Source organism: Callithrix jacchus, chromosome 1, assembly GCF_049354715.1.
Source record: "Callithrix jacchus isolate 240 chromosome 1, calJac240_pri, whole genome shotgun sequence".
NCBI classification, from domain to species: domain Eukaryota; kingdom Metazoa; phylum Chordata; class Mammalia; order Primates; family Cebidae; genus Callithrix; species Callithrix jacchus.
The window spans coordinates 215231674-215248111 of NC_133502.1; the positions used below are offsets into that span (position 1 = coordinate 215231674).

General features: G+C 56.0%; 1 protein-coding gene across 2 annotated transcripts in view; it reads right to left on the reverse strand.

The window, feature by feature from the left end:
• Window positions 1-6173: 6173 nt before the first annotated feature.
• KIAA0930 (KIAA0930 ortholog) overlaps window positions 6174-16438 on the reverse strand; it is a 47308-nt gene continuing 37043 nt past the window's right edge. For both annotated transcript variants that reach the window (XM_054242593.2, XM_054242597.2), the window contains exons 3-10: window positions 15959-16078; window positions 15796-15873; window positions 15359-15460; window positions 14027-14167; window positions 13184-13378; window positions 10094-10256; window positions 8023-8181; window positions 6174-7523 (exon numbers count right to left, since the gene is read on the reverse strand). In XM_054242593.2, coding sequence (XP_054098568.1) covers window positions 7483-7523; window positions 8023-8181; window positions 10094-10256; window positions 13184-13378; window positions 14027-14167; window positions 15359-15460; window positions 15796-15873; window positions 15959-16078 — 999 coding nt within the window. In that variant the 3' untranslated portion in view covers window positions 6174-7482. The remainder of the gene's footprint in view (window positions 7524-8022; window positions 8182-10093; window positions 10257-13183; window positions 13379-14026; window positions 14168-15358; window positions 15461-15795; window positions 15874-15958; window positions 16079-16438) is intronic.

Sequence of the window (16438 nt, forward strand, 5' to 3'; positions counted from 1 at the left end):
GCACACACCTGTAGTCCCAGCTACGTGGGTGGTTGAGGTGGGAGGGTGGCTTGATCCCAAGAGGTCGAGGCTCCAGGGAGTAGTGATCATGCCACTGCACTCCAGCCTGGGTGACAAAGCAAGACCCCCTACCTCAGAAAAACAAAAAAACACAAACCTGGCTCAGCAAGGTAGCTCACGCCTGTAATCACAGAACTTTAGGAGGCTGAGGTGGGAGGACTGCTTGAGTCCAAGAGTTAGACACAGCCTGGGCAACACAGCAAGACCCTATCTCTACAAAAAAAGGTTTGGTGTTGGAAGGCTCGCTTAAGCCCAGGAGGTCCAGGCTGTAGTAAGCTTTGGTTGTGCCACTGTACTCCAACCTGGGTACACGAGCAAGACCCAGTCTTCCCTCCCCAAAAAAGCAAACCCATGAGCCCCAGCTAGGCTACTGAACCAGCACCTCAGGTTGAGATAGAATTCATATAACACTCACCCCTTTGAAGTTTGATTGAGTGCTTTGAGCGTCCTCCGAAGAGCTGTGCAGCCATCATCACTGATGCCGAAGTATTTTCCTCACCAGTCTTCTGGGTTTGAACATTGGGTGAACCTGATGGACCACTGGCACACGTGCTCTCCCGATGACACTAAACACGATAGCCTATGAAATACCCCTCGGGCATGCTGGGAAAAAACGGCAGTAATCAGCACGGCCAGGAAATATGCCAGCCTTTGGACATCACCTTGTCTCACTTCAATGTCGTCGCATCCAGGAAGGCAAATGGTGATTCTACCTGAGAAAACCTAGGACCAGGGTTGAGTGTGTCGGGGGTGGTGTGGCTTGCTGAGGTCCCAGCCCCGCACTTCTCCTGCATGCCATGTTAAGTGAGATACACATGCCCACTAAATCACTCAACTACACTGGCTTCTGGAATTGGCTAAAATCCTTCGAGCAAAGTTGTTTATTAATAGCATAAAAGTCTGCTAAAAACCATGGTTATTTCAAAATGAGCAACCTAATTGTTTTATTAAAGTCGGATTCCAAAAGGAAAGACCCCAGTTCACACAGAGAAAAGAAATCTCTCATTAACCTGTTGGCTGCTGGAGAGGCTATGTCAGGAAGCAGTTCAATGACACTGTCAGGAAAGAAAAGACGTGATCCTTTCTTTATCCCCGGAAACACGTATTTTCCCTTCCTCATGTAAATGTCCAGCTGTTCTCGTCACATTAACAATCAGGCACAAAGTACAGCATGTTACCATGGTCAGCATGTCTGTTTACAATGAACTATGCTACTGTAGGGACTGAGTCACGTTCCCCTATCCTCCCAGTGTAAGATTCCCGAAGGTTCTGCTTTCTGGTTAACTTTATTCCTTCTAAGCTGGGGCACGACAGTAGTTCCTGAAAGTTCATCAAAGTCAGGACAAAGGAACTGAAACAGCAAAACTAGCCTTCAAGAGGAGGCAAGGAACAGGAGTGAGGTTCCTGCAGAGAGCTTCCAAGGCAGAGACTCCCCACATATCTACTGAACATTCTTCAGGTGACTGCTTTAAAAGGACTTCCCATTGTTCAACCAGAAGGGGGCTGACTGGATGGCAAGGAAGTCTTCACCTGCTAGGCCGCCTCCTTCCTAACCGCCATCTTGCGTGGCCTACCTTTGGGGTGCTGGGTCAGAAAATTCTGGTCTAGTGTTTCTAAGGCAGTGACTGTTCCCAAGGAGTGTCACTGGTGGGATGTCCCTTACTGTATTCCCAAATGCAGGTGTTCCTCTTAGCCCCTCTTTTCTCTGTCCCTCATTCTCCATCCTCTAACCTTCTGTAGTGTCTTAGGCCTTAGGCCCATCGCTGGTAACTCACTAAGTCCATCTGACCATGGAAGAAAAGGCTCATGGTGTGAAAGGCGGCAATGAGACTGCTTTCACCTCTGAAGGCCTGCTGAGCCGTGAGGCGGCAGAGCTGCCTGCTGCAAACACCCCATCTTCTGTTAGAGCAGGCAGCTTACTGGGAGCCCGCAAACCCTGATCTTGGGGCTCCTGGCCTCTCCACTTCTGCGAGGGCTAAGAAGGTCTCTGAAAAAGCTTGGGAAATTTTATAATACAACCGAAAGGGTGTGCACTACACTTTGTGGAGGCTGAGAGCTAAACTTAAAATGCATCTTCTGTTTTGAGACACACAGTCTCACTGTGGCCCAGGCTGGAGTACGGAGGTACAAGCTCAGCTCACTGCAACCTCCGCCTCCCAGGTTCAAGCAATTCTCCTGCCTCCATCTCCCGAGGAGCTGGGACTACCGGTGCACACCACCATGCCTGGCTAATTTTTCTATGTTTAATAGAGACGGGAGTTTCAGCATGTTGGCCAAGCTGCTCTCAAACTCCTGACTTCAAGTGATCTGCTTCCCTCCCGAAATGCTGGGATTACAGGCATGAGCCACCACGCCAGGCCTTGACATGCATCTTGAAATGATTTAATTCTGCAAATAGGGCATATCTGGCCAAACCCCAGTCACTGATGTGCCCACCTCCTCTCAGACTCCTCCCTGGCTCACGGCAGGCAAAACCGGCACACAGGGTGATTTATCTCTGCCTCCAACATGCTCCAGTTCAAAAAAAAAAAAGCTTGTGTGAAAGCTCCAAAAAAAGTTTAAGGAATCACTGGGGACAAATTAAGTTTCAATCATTAAATTATCGCTTTGCCATAATCTCTGCATTTACCCTGAAGCGCCCATTACAGAAAAAAGTAAAACTTCATTAGAGGAAGACACAGAAAACAAGAATTTAATATTCAACATGCAAAACAGCCTTTAAAAGGAATATGAAATCTTAAAGCAAAGCTAACAGGCCACAGGTACCGCCTAGCAAAGGTTTCTACCAGACGTGGAGGATGGTTACCGAAGCTGTTGGGAGTGCCCATGGAGCTACCCCTGGCAATCAGCCTGCCGATCTTAGGCCACCATGGCATTTTTGCTAAAGTACATTTTGTAGAAATCAGTAGTCTCAAAGTAGTGAAGAATCTCAGCAGGTTGTCTTGCAGACTTAATTACTCTCACACAAATAATTCATTTGGAAACCATAAAGGATACCCGTTTGCACCCAAGCTGCCTGGCCTTCCACAGAGCGGGGACTAAAAGGACCACAGCGGGAAAGAAAGCAAGTTCGCCAGGGGCTCTGTGGGGTGCCAGGGTTCTGCTGAGCAATGAAAATGCCTACCTGCCTTAGGAACCATAGGAAATTGTAAACTCCACACCCATCAGCAGCTGCCTCCACTCCTGAGGCTCCACCTGCGGGAGGAGCTCTGAACCCAGACCCTAGGCCACTTGGTGTCCCAAGCAGTGCTCCAGGGCTCGGAGAAAGGGATCGGGGTCCTTTTGCCACTGAGGATCAAGCTAGCCAGTGAAAAAGAAAAAAGACCCAGGTGCCCCTCCCCTGGCTCCCAGGGATCATCTGCAGAGAGTCACGTGGCACTCTAGCCACCTGCTGAAGAGCTGCTCTCCCTTGAAGGACCGTGGCTGCCCCCCCAGAGGCTGCTTCCATTCAAGCTCAAGGGCCCTTGCCTCTCCTTACCTCTTAGGGTCCTGGTCCTGTCAGGTGGTCATCTGTCAAACAGAAGTACAGTAATTCTGCTTTCTGATGCAGGCTAGAACAAGTGAACAGGAGAAACCAATGTGCTGTCAAGAGACTTGGTTTTGGAAAAAGGACATGAAAGCAAATTCCGCCTAAATCTGAAAATTGAGGAAAACGTCAGTGGAACCTGTTAAGTTCACTAAAACGTTGGCAGATGTTTAATATGTCTTTAAAGAATTTGGGCCAACAACTTAAAACCACCATATTAGGACATGGTCAAGACCTGGTTTCCAAAAGGCAGTCATTAGAATATACCAGCCGCACGCGGCCTTTCCTCTGGGACGTCTTCCAGTGAAACCAAAGTTTTATTTTGTTCTTCCAAAGTGCCCTACCAGCTGGTCTATTTTTAATTAACACAGCAAAAACACATCTTGGTTTGAGGGAGGGCGCCTGAGGAACGAGGCTGTATGTACCCTTCTGTGACTCCGTCCGTGTGGAGGGCAGCTCAGCGGAGGGTCCATTCAGTCTGTAAGAACCTGAAAGTGAGCAGACTCCACCCACCAGCCCAGCCTGCCTCCAAGGTGACTTGGCTTGGAGGATCTTGCTTCCTTTTTGCTCTCCTCCGACTACCTGTTACTCGGGTTTTCAATAATCTTCTCCTGAAATGATGAGCCTTGGCTGTCTCTGCAGGCAGCTAAGCCCTTCCAGTAGGACATCAGAATGGGAGATGGCCACTACCTGAACTTACAGGTGCTCAAAGGAAGCGTGTGAATGGATACCACCTATCACCTGTCGGAATCTAGGATCCTCACATTCCTTTCCATGAAAAAGCCCACCCGTGACTTTCTTAATGTCCTAAAAAGGGACACTTAGGGTTCCCCAACAGAAAACTGCTTTAATCCCAAATCCCCTTAAGACCAACGTGCCTTAAAGGGAGTTTGGGATTAAAGATCAATGTCTTTTTTTTTTTTTTTTTGAGACAGAGTCTCACTCTGTCCCCTAGGCTGGATGGAGTGCAATGGTGCAATCTTGGCTCACAGCAACCGCTGCCTACAGGGTTCAAGTGATTCTCCTGCCTCAGCCTCCTGAGTAGCCAGGATTACAGGCATACGCCACCACGCCAGGTTAATTGTATTTTTAGTAGAGACAGAATTTCACTATGTTGGCCAGGCTGGGCTTGAACTTTTGACCTCAGGTGCCCTGCCCATCTCAGCCTCCCCAGGTGCTGGGATTATAGGCGTGAGCCACCCAACCCGGCCCCAATATGTCTTAAAGGGGGTTTGGGTCAAAGCAGTTTTCTGCTGAGGAAACCTAGGTGTCACCATGCGTGACCTTCCCTGTATCACACAAGAGGCGGGTGTGTTCCCGGAAAAATTGAAGATGGCCTTACAAGTACAAATGTGCCAACACCAGGACTTTGGGGACCCAGGCTCTGGCCCCGCCACTTGTTACCCTATTACTTTATTACACACGTCATTTGTGACTTTGGAAAAACAAACCTTCCTGTCTAGTTCTCAAGTGGCCAGGTGGCTCTGAGCAAGTTTTAAATCGACATCAAAAGCACCCTCTGGAGAGGGCTGTAAGGACTGAGAAAGGCAGACTCCACCAGGCATCTGTCCCTCTGTCCTGGCAGCACAGCACGGCTCACCACGCAGGCTGGGCCCGCAGGCCTGGGTTTGATTCCCATCGCCAGCCCTTGCTGTTCTGTTTGGGGCAGTTCCCTAGTCCCTGTGTGGTGGTTTCCCCGCCTGTAAGATGGGGTTGGATCGGCGCCTGCACACAGTAGGTGCTGGGTTGGGTATGAAACCGCCAGCCCACCATGTGCTTTGCTTACATACCTTACACACTGAGGGCTGGTCTCTAAAATACCATGGTTTGCACATATTTCTGTGACCAGCAAGCCTTTTCACACGTCACTGTGACTGGTCCTCATGGTCACCCCGTGAGGCAGGCAGCACTTACATTTGCCATCACATTCACCATCTTACAGAGGAGGAGCCCGGCTCTCTCTGAGCCAGCCAGGAGTGCTGGCCAATGCTGGCCCCAGGGGAGAGAACCTTCTCGTGCCCCTTACCAGTGAGAACAGAGGCAGGCTGCTGTGCTGCTCACGACCTGGACTGCCTCATCTTCCCATGGAGGAGGTGTCAGGGCTGTATGCTCCCAAGATCCCCAGAACAAATAGGGGCAAAGTTCCTGAAGAAATAGGTGGATTTTAGCCACACGGACACAAGCCTGGAAACAGCGTTTGGCATCTCCAGAGAGCACACAAATGGGGCTGGGCCATGCTCAGGGCTCCCTGAAGCTCTGTCCCCACACTGTGGCATGACACGACCTGGCTCTGTGCTGCCCTAAGACATGGGTTTGGAACATGAAATCATGCAGAGCTGAGCGGTCAGGCCTGAGTGGACATTGCTGGAGAAGGAGAAGAACGTTCAGACCCCCCACCAAGCACGGTCTCAGACTCGGTTATCACGAAGGGCATGGGGGAGATGGCCATTCCAGGATTCTAACATCTGACCCGACCTACATAGCATGACGGGTGACTGTACCCTGACCCAGCCATACACTGGACCCTGGAGACTTTAGTGAGGTAGGTGGTATCAGCCCCATTTCACAGGTGGGCAAACAGGCAGAATGAAATGCAATAGCTCGCTTTTAATAACAACATACAAAAGTCTGGAGAAAGCCCCAAAGTAGTTCCCTGTTCCCGGAGCCCAAAGAATAAACAGACAGGAGAACAAGCCCTTCCTCTTCCCCCACAAAGACCCCTAAACACATCACTGGAACCCCTCAAATATTCCTGGGGACCTCAAAAAAAAAAACAGCAACAAAGAGACCCAGCTTCCAGTTTATTCCCAGTTGGGTAGGGGACAGCCTTGCTCTTGGGGAGGGCACCGGGCATCCTCGCAGATGGAAACTACTTCATGCTGGACCAGGCCAAGGCTGGGCGGCTGCTCACACAAACCAGTGGGAGTGCCCGTGTGAGCCTCTGAGCAACTCCTCTGCCTCAGTGAGCTGGTCTGAGAGATGGGACCAGCACGCTCCATCAAAGGAAGTGAGCTCTAGGAAACCAGGAAGATGAAAAAACACCCCTGCCCCCAGAAGACGGGGTCCCACCTAGAACCTTCCTAGGAGGATGCCAGCCCCACCCACATCAGACACTGTTTGGCAGACAGCCCGTTCCGCCTGGCTACCGAGGCCTCCCAACTACCCTCAAAATCCAAGTTCTGCGGGTCCCTCCACCCGAGGCCCAGCGTGGGGCGTCCCAAGTCGGAGCTGTGTGTTGGCGGGGTTCTTTGGCTAGAAGCAAAAGGCCGTTCTGGCGGGATCGGGGCCGTCTGCTCAGCTGGAGGCCTTTGTGGCACTGGGCATGGGTGCGGTGATCCCAGCCCAGGGCAAGGCCATCAAACTGTGTCCCCAGCTCCTGTTATAACAAGGTAGTAGACCAGGACGGGCTGGGACTGACTCGGCTACTGAGATTCACCCACACGGCATCACGAAACCTTCAACTGCTTTTCCTCAAGGCGTGGACAGTCCGATGTGCTGAGTGCCCTGTCTGGGTGGTTCCACCCGCTGCTGGGGGACTTGAACATGGACATGCCGGTCTGGCCCCACTCTGGACATCGGCTGCTCCTCCCGCTCTCTCTCATGGCTGCTGGCATCTCTGGTCCTCTCTGGGTGCAGAAGGCTCTCCAGAGATGGGTGGGGGGGCGATGGGTGGGGGGCACAGGGCGGAGCAGAGCCAGCAGGGGAGGGAAGAGGCACTTCAGTTTGGGCTGGTGTTCGTGGAGTTGGCCCTGGCCCCGGGAGTCGAGTGGCCCCGGCTGGCTGAGGCTCCAGCGCTGGCGTGTCACAGAAGACCCCGGTGGCGGTGGACAGGTAGGCACTTGGCAGCACTCCCAGGGCTGGGCCCGGCCGGGGCTCTGCGCAGGCTCCGCACGCAGCTAGGTCATCAGGATGGGCTTCTGCCGAACTTCCAGGATGTCTAGGGTCAGCGGGAGGGAAGAACATGAACAGCAACACAGCAGCAGTGAGTGCTACGGCCACGCCAGTGCCACGCCTGAAGGAACCCACCTCGGCCACTCACGCATCTCCTGTCCAGGCCTCACAGACTGCAGGGGAGATGCAGTCTCCACCATCCCGACCCTGCAGACTGGGAAAGGGGCCTGCAGCCGTGGCGCACCATGCAGCGGCTCAGGGACAAGCTGGTGTGGGGGCCAGGGCCACTCACTGCCTGTCACGGCTGCTGCAGGCCTGGGTTGGCGAGGTGGCAGCAGGTGCACCAGAAAGCTGAGCAAAGGAGGGACTTCGGCTCTGGGGAAGCTACACCCAAACCCTGAGACAAGGAGGCCGAGCGCCCTGCAGAGAAACCCATCCAACAGGACCGGGCGGGATGGCTCCAGCTGGCTCCAAAGACCCAGGGCCCTGAAGGCAGAGCTGGCTATGAGGAGGTGCGGCCATGTCCCCGCATTAGCCAGCATTACCTGTTAAAATCCGATGCAGCGGCAAAGTGACGTAGGTTAAGTGTGCATAGAGAAGGAAGTTTCCATCTGCTCTGTTGAGCTTCAGCCAGGACCCGACCAGCGACCGTCCCGTGCCCGACAGGGACCGAGACCGCAGGTTGGTTGCATTGTGCAGATCGGCTGGAGGACAGAAGGCCAGGTCAAGGCCCACAGCCTGGGCTGCAGGGGAAGCAGGCGGCCAGCTCCCAGTCCAGGCTGAGGCCACACTCTACTGAGGAGAGGGCGCTCCTCACCAACACCCCAACGCCAGCACCCACACCTCCCGCAAGAGCTGCCACCTCCTCGCCTCTGACATACCTCCCCCTTCCTCCAGGGCCCAGACCCATGCCTCCACCTCCAGGAAGACTTCTTTGGCCACCCCCTCATTGCTCCCTTCTCTGTCTGGAGCTTAGTCTCCTCCGGGGGTGTCTGGCACACACCATATTGTGTAATTCTCTGCGTTCGTGGGCCCTGTCCAACTAGGCACCGCCACCTGCAGGGCATGGGAGCAGCAAGGCTGGGCCGACCTGCACTGTTACCCAGTCCTGCGGTCCAGGCTGGGGGAACCTGCCCCAGAGAGGCTGACTCAGGCGGTGATCAACACTTCTTACTGATGCAGGAACAGGCACAGGTGGGGAAGCGGCCGGCCCAAGTTCACACAAGAGCAGGCTGAGACCAGTGCTGGAGTCCCTGACCCGGACCAGGGCCGTGGGCAGTCAGGGCCCCTGCCTCTTGGTCCCAGTGGTCAGGACAAAGACTGCCACCTCTTTTTATCAGTGCTGCAGCCCCAGCTCCCTGATGGGGGAAGTGCTCAGTGGGAGTTGTCACCAAATCCTTCACTTTCTTTTTTTTTTTTTTTTTTTGAGTTTCGCTCTTGTTGCCCAGGCTGGAGTGCGGTGGCTCTGCCTCCCAGTAGCTGGGATTACAGGCGTGCACCACCATACCTGGCTAATTTTTTGTATTTTCAGTAGAGATGGGGTTTCACCATGTTGGCCAGGCTGGTCTCAAACTCCTGACCTCAGGTGACCCACCCGCCTCGGCCTCCCTAAATGCTGGGATTACAGGCACGAGCCATAGTGCTCGGCCAATCCTTTACTTCCTAAATGCTGGGATTACAGGCACGAGCCATAGTGCTCGGCCAATCCTTTACTTCCTAAATGCTGGGATCACAGGCACGAGCCATAGTGCTCGGCCAATCCTTTACTTCCATACACTCAACAGACATGCACAATGCGGAGCCAGGCGCCCACTGGGTTCTGAGGATGACAGGAACACGTGCGGTCTATGCCAGCAGAGGTGGCAGAACCTCCCAACCTGTCTCTGATGGCCATCTCTGTCCACAGGAGCCATTTCCCACAGGGACTGCTGAGTGGCATTTTGAATATGCTAATCAGATTGCATCACTCCTTGCTTAAAACTGCCCAGTGGCCTCCCCAGGCTTGGGGAATGACTCCTGTATTCTAGACAGTCCCTGAGTGAGGACAGGGAGCAGGCGCAGGTGCTCAGGAGAGAGTGCAGCCTATGCCTGGAGGCTGCTGGACAGGGGCACAGGGAGGCCAGAGGGGAAGCCACACAAGGTGGCGGCTCTGTCACCAAAGAGTGCATGGCCCTGGGAGGCTGCACAGAGTCAGGAGGGCCAGGACACACCCTGAGGGTGAGCTGCCCACGGCAGCACAGGGAAGGGCCTCCTCTTTCCCTTCACACCCCGTGCGCGGAGCCGTCAGATCGCCCAGCGGTCTCCTTCCTTAAGCAGGCTGAAAGCATGAGAAAGGTGAGGACTCCCCTGAAACTGACAAACTGCTGCCTATCTACGCTCCAAGCACTCTGCCCAGGAGACGCCTAGGCCCACCAGAAAGGGACCCCACCAGGAAGGGACCCCCGGAGGCAGCCATTTCTGTCTGTCCCCAGCTCTACCCTCAGCTCCTGGAGGGGGGCCTGGCATATGGCACCTGCTCTCTTAAGTGTTGCCGAATGAACAAATGAATGAATCACTGGTCTAGACTGAGAGGAGACTGAAGGGTGCGGGGGCCTAGGGCACACAGTGGGGGGTCACCTCCACCGTCGTCCTCCCGGAAGAATTCCTCGCTGTCATTGGCCGAGTGCGACTTCTTCATCTCAGCGATCCGGTTCCGCGGCACCTTCCTCTTGAGGGACGGGGAGAAGAAGGCGGGCCGGTTGTTCCGCTCTGGGGTGGGGGGCGTGCTGAAGGAGGTCACCTGGAACAAGGAGCCCAAGTCACAAGAGCAGCAGAATAGCCCCTGACCTGGGGGTCCCAATGCCCCTCCTCTCCCACCTCATACAACCCAACACAGCTCCCAGGGAAGAGGCTACTCGGCCAGGTGGACCCAGCCCGCAGCCGACCCGTGCTAGGTGGGGCCTAGAGACTGGAAGATGCCCAGGGCCAGCAGGCCACCTGGACCCCAGCGCTGCCTGAGGATGGACCAGGTTGCCCCTCTGGGCCTCAAACACCGGACAGCGGTTGTTCCAACAGAAAGTAACAACAGCTGCTGATGGTGAGCAAGCACCCGCCCCACACACAGACCCACCAAGCCCAGCTACGTGAGACAGGGGCTAGCGTCAGTCCATCTGACAGATGGGGAAACTAAGGCAAGGACCGAGACCGTGGCTTGCCTGTGGTCACCAAGCAGGCCGGCAGCTGCCCCATCTTCTGTCCCCCAGGGCCACACTACTCACCCTACTGCTCAGGGCTGAAGTGGTCCATCCCTCTAGCTCCCACCACCCATCATAGGAAGTACTGTGCTAAGTAGCTCTAGGTCTCTGTCCCCTCCTCCCCACTTCTAACCACGTTTGCTTCTGTTCACCAAACATTCAGGGCCAGGCAGGCACAGTACTAAGAACAGACAGGCACATGACAGGTCCCTGCCCTCATGGAGCTCACAATCTGCTGGGGACGACAGACTCAGAGTGACAACCATAGACAGCATGCTGGCTGTGGAAACAGAAAGAGAGCACAGGATACACAAAGCACAGAGGCAAAAGGGATCCACAGCCTGGGAAATCAGGGAAGGCTTCCTGGAGGAGACGCCGCTGGAGCTGGGTCTTGAAGGACGAGTAGGAGTTCGCCAGGTGAAGAAGGGGGGGAAGGGCGTTCCAGGCAGAGGGAACTTGGCCCATCTCCTCCCTCCTCCCCATGCCAACAAGAATCTGAGGAGCAAGATGAGCTGGGACCGAGACTTCGGGAGCCCCGTCAGCCTCCTCGTCATGGCTCCGACATCCACCAAAGTCCTGGCAGCTGCTGGGCTCCAGACGGTGCTCCCACAGCCGGGGAAGGTTTTTAAAAGATAAAAGAAACAAACAGCAGCAACCACAACACAAAGAGTCGGCATGTATCACGCACCGGCTCCAGACGACCCCGCCGGAGGAGACAGGCAACGGCGGGAGCACAGGTGGCGGTCCCTGGGGGCCAGCTCTGTGGCTGACTCTGTGTGACCCTAGCATATCCCTCCCCCTGAACCCCAGGGCTGCCCTGCCGCTAAGGCATCGGGGGTTTCACACCCATCACAGCCACTCCCATTGGACAGACGGGAAAACCAAGACTCAGGCAGGTCTAGTAACCTGCGGTCACTCAGCCCTCACCCTGTGGCTGGAGGCAGTACCCGGAGGCAGGTCTAGTAACCGGCGGTCACTCAGCCCTCACCCTGTGGCTGGAGGCAGTACCCGGGGTTCTCCAGCCCAGAGCTCGGGCCACATCTTCATAAGGACTTTCACACACACATTTTGTGAGAGTCCCAGGGGATCATATAGAACCAGGGATAAGAACCAGGCCCTTCATCTCAGAAATGAACTCTGAAATATAAAACACCTCATTCCAAAGGAGAGAGAGGCCCCTGCCTGGAATTCTCACCCATCTTTGGAAAAAATAGCACTTGCTGCCTTTGGCTTGTAAAACACATTCATTGCAGAAGATTTTTAAAAAGGTATACACAAGACAGAAAACCAAGGGACGCTTAAGATCATTTTAGAATTGAAAGTGTAACAAATGCACACTCCCGCATCTCAGGCGCACCTGCGGGGATGGACTGTCTACATCCCCACGCCAGGTCAACAGCAACAGCGACTACAGTGCTGCCTCCTGGGAATCCTCCTGAGGGCCAAGCCCCGGACTCCTCAGAGCCTCCCGTATAAATACTCAAGGGGCAGGCATCCGCATGCCCTGTCCCTAGATGAGAAAACTGAGGCTCGGAGGGGAAAAGAGACACGTCCAAGGTTATGAGAGCAGCAGAGCAGGATTCCGGCTGTGGGCGGCATCTCTCCTGGACAACAGACGGGCAAGACTGAGGCCGGACCTGTGCCCAGGACGCCCCCTGCCCAGGTGCAGCACACCTGTCCTCTTCCAAGACCTACAGCTCTGGGCAGCCCCTCTGGAAGACACGGGCTGAGCAAAGCAGCCAGTGGGCTGGGGGCCTTCTCCCGTCTGTGCCCACAAAGGCTTCGGGGAACAAAGCTGCTGCTGACTTCAGCCTCCCACCCTGGGGAAGGGGGTGGCCCAGACAGAGCAGGGCCCCAAGCCCAGTGCTATCCCAGGAGAGCTTGTGACCTGCAGCAAGCTGGCGAGTCTGGCTTCCAGGTCTGTGAGGCAGGAACGCCTCCCCTGCAGCAATGCCTCATACAAACCGCTGGACAAAGAAGAGCTGGGTGGTCTAGGTCTCTGCACGCTCTGGCTGACCCCCAGTCACCATCCCCATCTTGACTCCCCGGGGAAGGCGGGCCACGTGCCCACGCTCACCCAGCAGGTTCACCCAGGCAGGCATCAGGGCTGGGCCTGGGTCCCTAGCAAGTCTCTTCTGCCCACTGGCCCTGTGGACTCAGTCTGGCTTTGTGGCATCTCAGAGGGGCAGAAAGAGCTCTGACCCAGCACCAACCTGCTGTGTGACCTTGGGCAGGCACAGCCCTTCAGGCCTGCAAGGCAGGAACGCCTCCCCCGCAGCAGCACCTCGTACAAACCGCTGGGCAAAGAGAAGGGCTGGATGGTCCGGGCCTCTGCATGCTCAGTGCCTCGGCCTGCACACTGGTAGGTGGGGATGATGACACCTACGTCCCCAGGAGGCCGTGAGCATGGGGGAGACGATGGGAAGTGAACCTGAGGGACAAGAGGCCCCGCCCCCAGCCCTGCAGCCCTTACCCGTTCGTGCATGGGCGAAGCTGGGCTGGAGTCCTCTTCCGTCCCACAGGGGGACGTGTCACCTGTGGACACCCGGCTGACCGCCATCTCCGCGTGCCCCTTGCCCTGGGGGCCCTTCATGCGCACGAACTCCATGTTGCTGTACTTGTAGAAGCCAAACGACATCTTCTGTGCCATGCGGGCGGCCACGCTCACCTGTGGGCCGGCGGCGGCAGCCAGAGTCAGGGAGGTGCGGAGGCCTCCATGGGGCCCCTCCCCGGGACAGGAACAGCCAGGTGACCATCTCTCAAGGAGTGACCCCGAGGGCTGCCTAGGAGGGAGGGTCTGAACCAGCAGGTGGGGCAGCTGGAAGGGACTCACACCCCTGCCTGGCGCCCCTCCCCAGCGTCCAGTGAACCACACACCAGGCTGAAGACAGGGCCTCAGGCTAGCAGCGAGGCTGGCTGCGGATGGCACCCACCGCAGGAGAACGGCCTGCCCACAGCCGCTTGCTCAGTCAGGGGTGACTCAGAGCTCTCCCAGGGCCAGTCACAGGAAGCAAGGGCAGTAAGGGGGTGAAAGTGACACCATCAGCTGTCACTTCCCAGGAAATGAGAGACTGAGGAGGAAGTCCCTGCTCACATTTCAGATGAAGGCAAGTGGCCCTGTGGGCTGAGGCCGACCATGAAGCATGGCGTTAGAGGGCAGGGAGGGCCTATGAGGAATCCCAAGGGGCTGCCGGTGTCCCCAGTGGCCAACATATCACAGACGCAGGCTGGGAGGCCCCATGTTGTGGACCAAGGCGGGCTGTGGAGCTGCCATCCTGGGGCCTGGGAGAGCACCCATGAGGCTGCCCACACTCACCCGGTTGTCGTACACCTTCTTGAGTGCCTCGTAGCGGATGGAGCCCTGAAAGATGACCCCCTGGAACGTGTTGGTCTTGTCACTGGCCACCAGCTCCACACACACCATCTCTCCTTCCCCCACAGTCATGTCACTGAACACCTGGGGCAGGGCACGAAGAGACAGGGACGTGACCATCGGGGCCCACTGCCCACATCACAGCCCAACTGCCAGGGAGGGCTGCTCGGAAAACCCCATTTCGCAGGGGACAACTTGCTCCCTGCCCCACACACTCCTTGTGACCCCATGCCCTCTGAGCCCCACAGGACAGGAACAGCCTCACATCAGGGCAGGGACGGAGCAGAAGGAGAGGATAGGGACCCTTACAGTGACTCTGAGACTGGCAGAAGATGCATGCTCTCATCATGGTTCACCAGGACTGTCGGCCACTGTCTGGGCCCCTCCATATCATCTAGGGGTGCCCAGCCCTGCCCGCCACACCTTTGAGGCTCCTGTGTGGCCGAAGGCTCAGTGGTGGCAGGGTGACCACCATGTGGGGGGACAACGCCAGACTAAGGTGCCACAGGGCCCATCCTGCCACCTTTCCGAGTCATTGCTCCCTGGGCCTGGTGCACAGCCTGTGAGCTTCGAGGTCACAAAGACTTAGATGCAAATCTCAGCTCTGCTCAGCACGAGCTGCATGAGCCTGAAGAGAGGACACGACCTCCCTGAGCCTGGGTTCCTTCTGCAGACGCACACACCTCCCTCCTAAGTCCTCGGGGCCCGAGCGCCTTGGACACACACAAGGACCCCGACCAGGGCCTCAACAGAGGAGAGGCACGGGTGAGCAGTGCGGGGAATGGGCATGGCCTGCTCTCCTCCCCACCCGCCCAGCACCCTGTGTTTCTTGGTGAGTCTCGTTCTGCCCAGGTCCCTGTGGCTTGGCCAGGAAGACTCTGGAAGCCCCATCCCTCTTTGACACCCTAGAGTTCCACGTCAGCGTGGGTGTGGAGGTGTGCTTTGTAGTTTACAATGGCTCCTCCCGCCCAGGCAGCATTTCTTGCGGGAGTTTATGAGGCATCCTCCCTCAGGAGCCTTTTGGTCTTCAGCCCTGACAGTAAGTAGGACAGATGGTCATGACACTGATTTTACAGAGGAGGACACGGAGGCTATGCGGTGAATTCACCTGCCCACAAGCAAACACTGGAAGAAAGAGAGCAACGTTTGCTTCAGCTGGACTCTTCCAGGCTCCAAGCCACCACGGCTTCCTGCAACGCGAAGGCCTGGGGGAGACATGTCTGACACCCACCTCCGAGAAGGGGAACCTAAGGAGAGAGGCTGCATGGAGCTCACCTCCTCGAAGCTGTCGATCATGAAGAAGATGTTGGGGTAGCTGATCTTCGACTCCTCCCCCTTGCTGTCCATGGGGTGTTTACTGGGAGATGCAAACACTTGCTGGAAGAAAACAGATTTGGATGATGAGGCCCCGCCCCGCACACAGGCCCAGAGTCCGTCCGAGGATGGACCAGGGAGGCCACCCAGCCCACAGCCAGTCCAAAGTCAGAAACCCGCCTGGAGGAGATGTGGGGAGGAGCTGCTTCTGTGCTCCTCGCATGGGATACAGGACCCCAGGAGCTGAGTGAATTTCTGGAGTCAGACCCCTCCCCTCAGGGGCAGAGAAGTAATTGGGAGGGGGACTTGTCTCTCTCAAATGCTGGGCAGCCAGAGGCCTGCCACACCCGGGCTAAACGGGCAGTTAGGAGACTGGGGGCTCTAGCGCCAGGGCTCACCTGAGATTTCTTCTTATGAATGTGAATGTCCCCACCGTCAGCACGTGTGCACACTGCGCATGTCACCATGTAGTCCAGCTGGAAGAGAGTACGGGTCAGCTTGCATGGAGGGGTCAGCTGTCCCTCACGGCCAATCAGTGGCCCCATCCATCCCACCCCATACCTTTTGCAGGATGAGATTCAGGCAGACGCTCTCCTCCCAGTCGATGTCAGGGTCTCCCAGGCCTGGCAGCTTCTTAGAGTCACGCCGGTACACCTCCACCTCCACCTCGGGTTCAGCTGCCTTCGAGGCCCAGGGCAGAAGTGAGTGCCCAGGGCCACTGTGGCCCAGGCGTTCTTCTCCCTGACTGCTATGCTGAGCAGGCATTAAGATGGACAAGGACTCCAATTCTTTTTGATTTATTTTTTGCAACAGCGTCTTGCTGTGTTGCCCAGCTGGTGTAATCACAGCTCATTGTAGCCTCAACCTCCTGGGCTCAAATGATCCTCCCACCTCAGCCTTCCAAGCAGCTGGGACCACAGGCACATGCCACAACACCTGGCTAATTTTTAAAATTTTTTGTAGACATGGGGTTTCACCATATTGTCCAGGGGACTTCGAACTCCTGGACTCAGGTGATCCTCCTGCCTTGGCCTCCCAAAG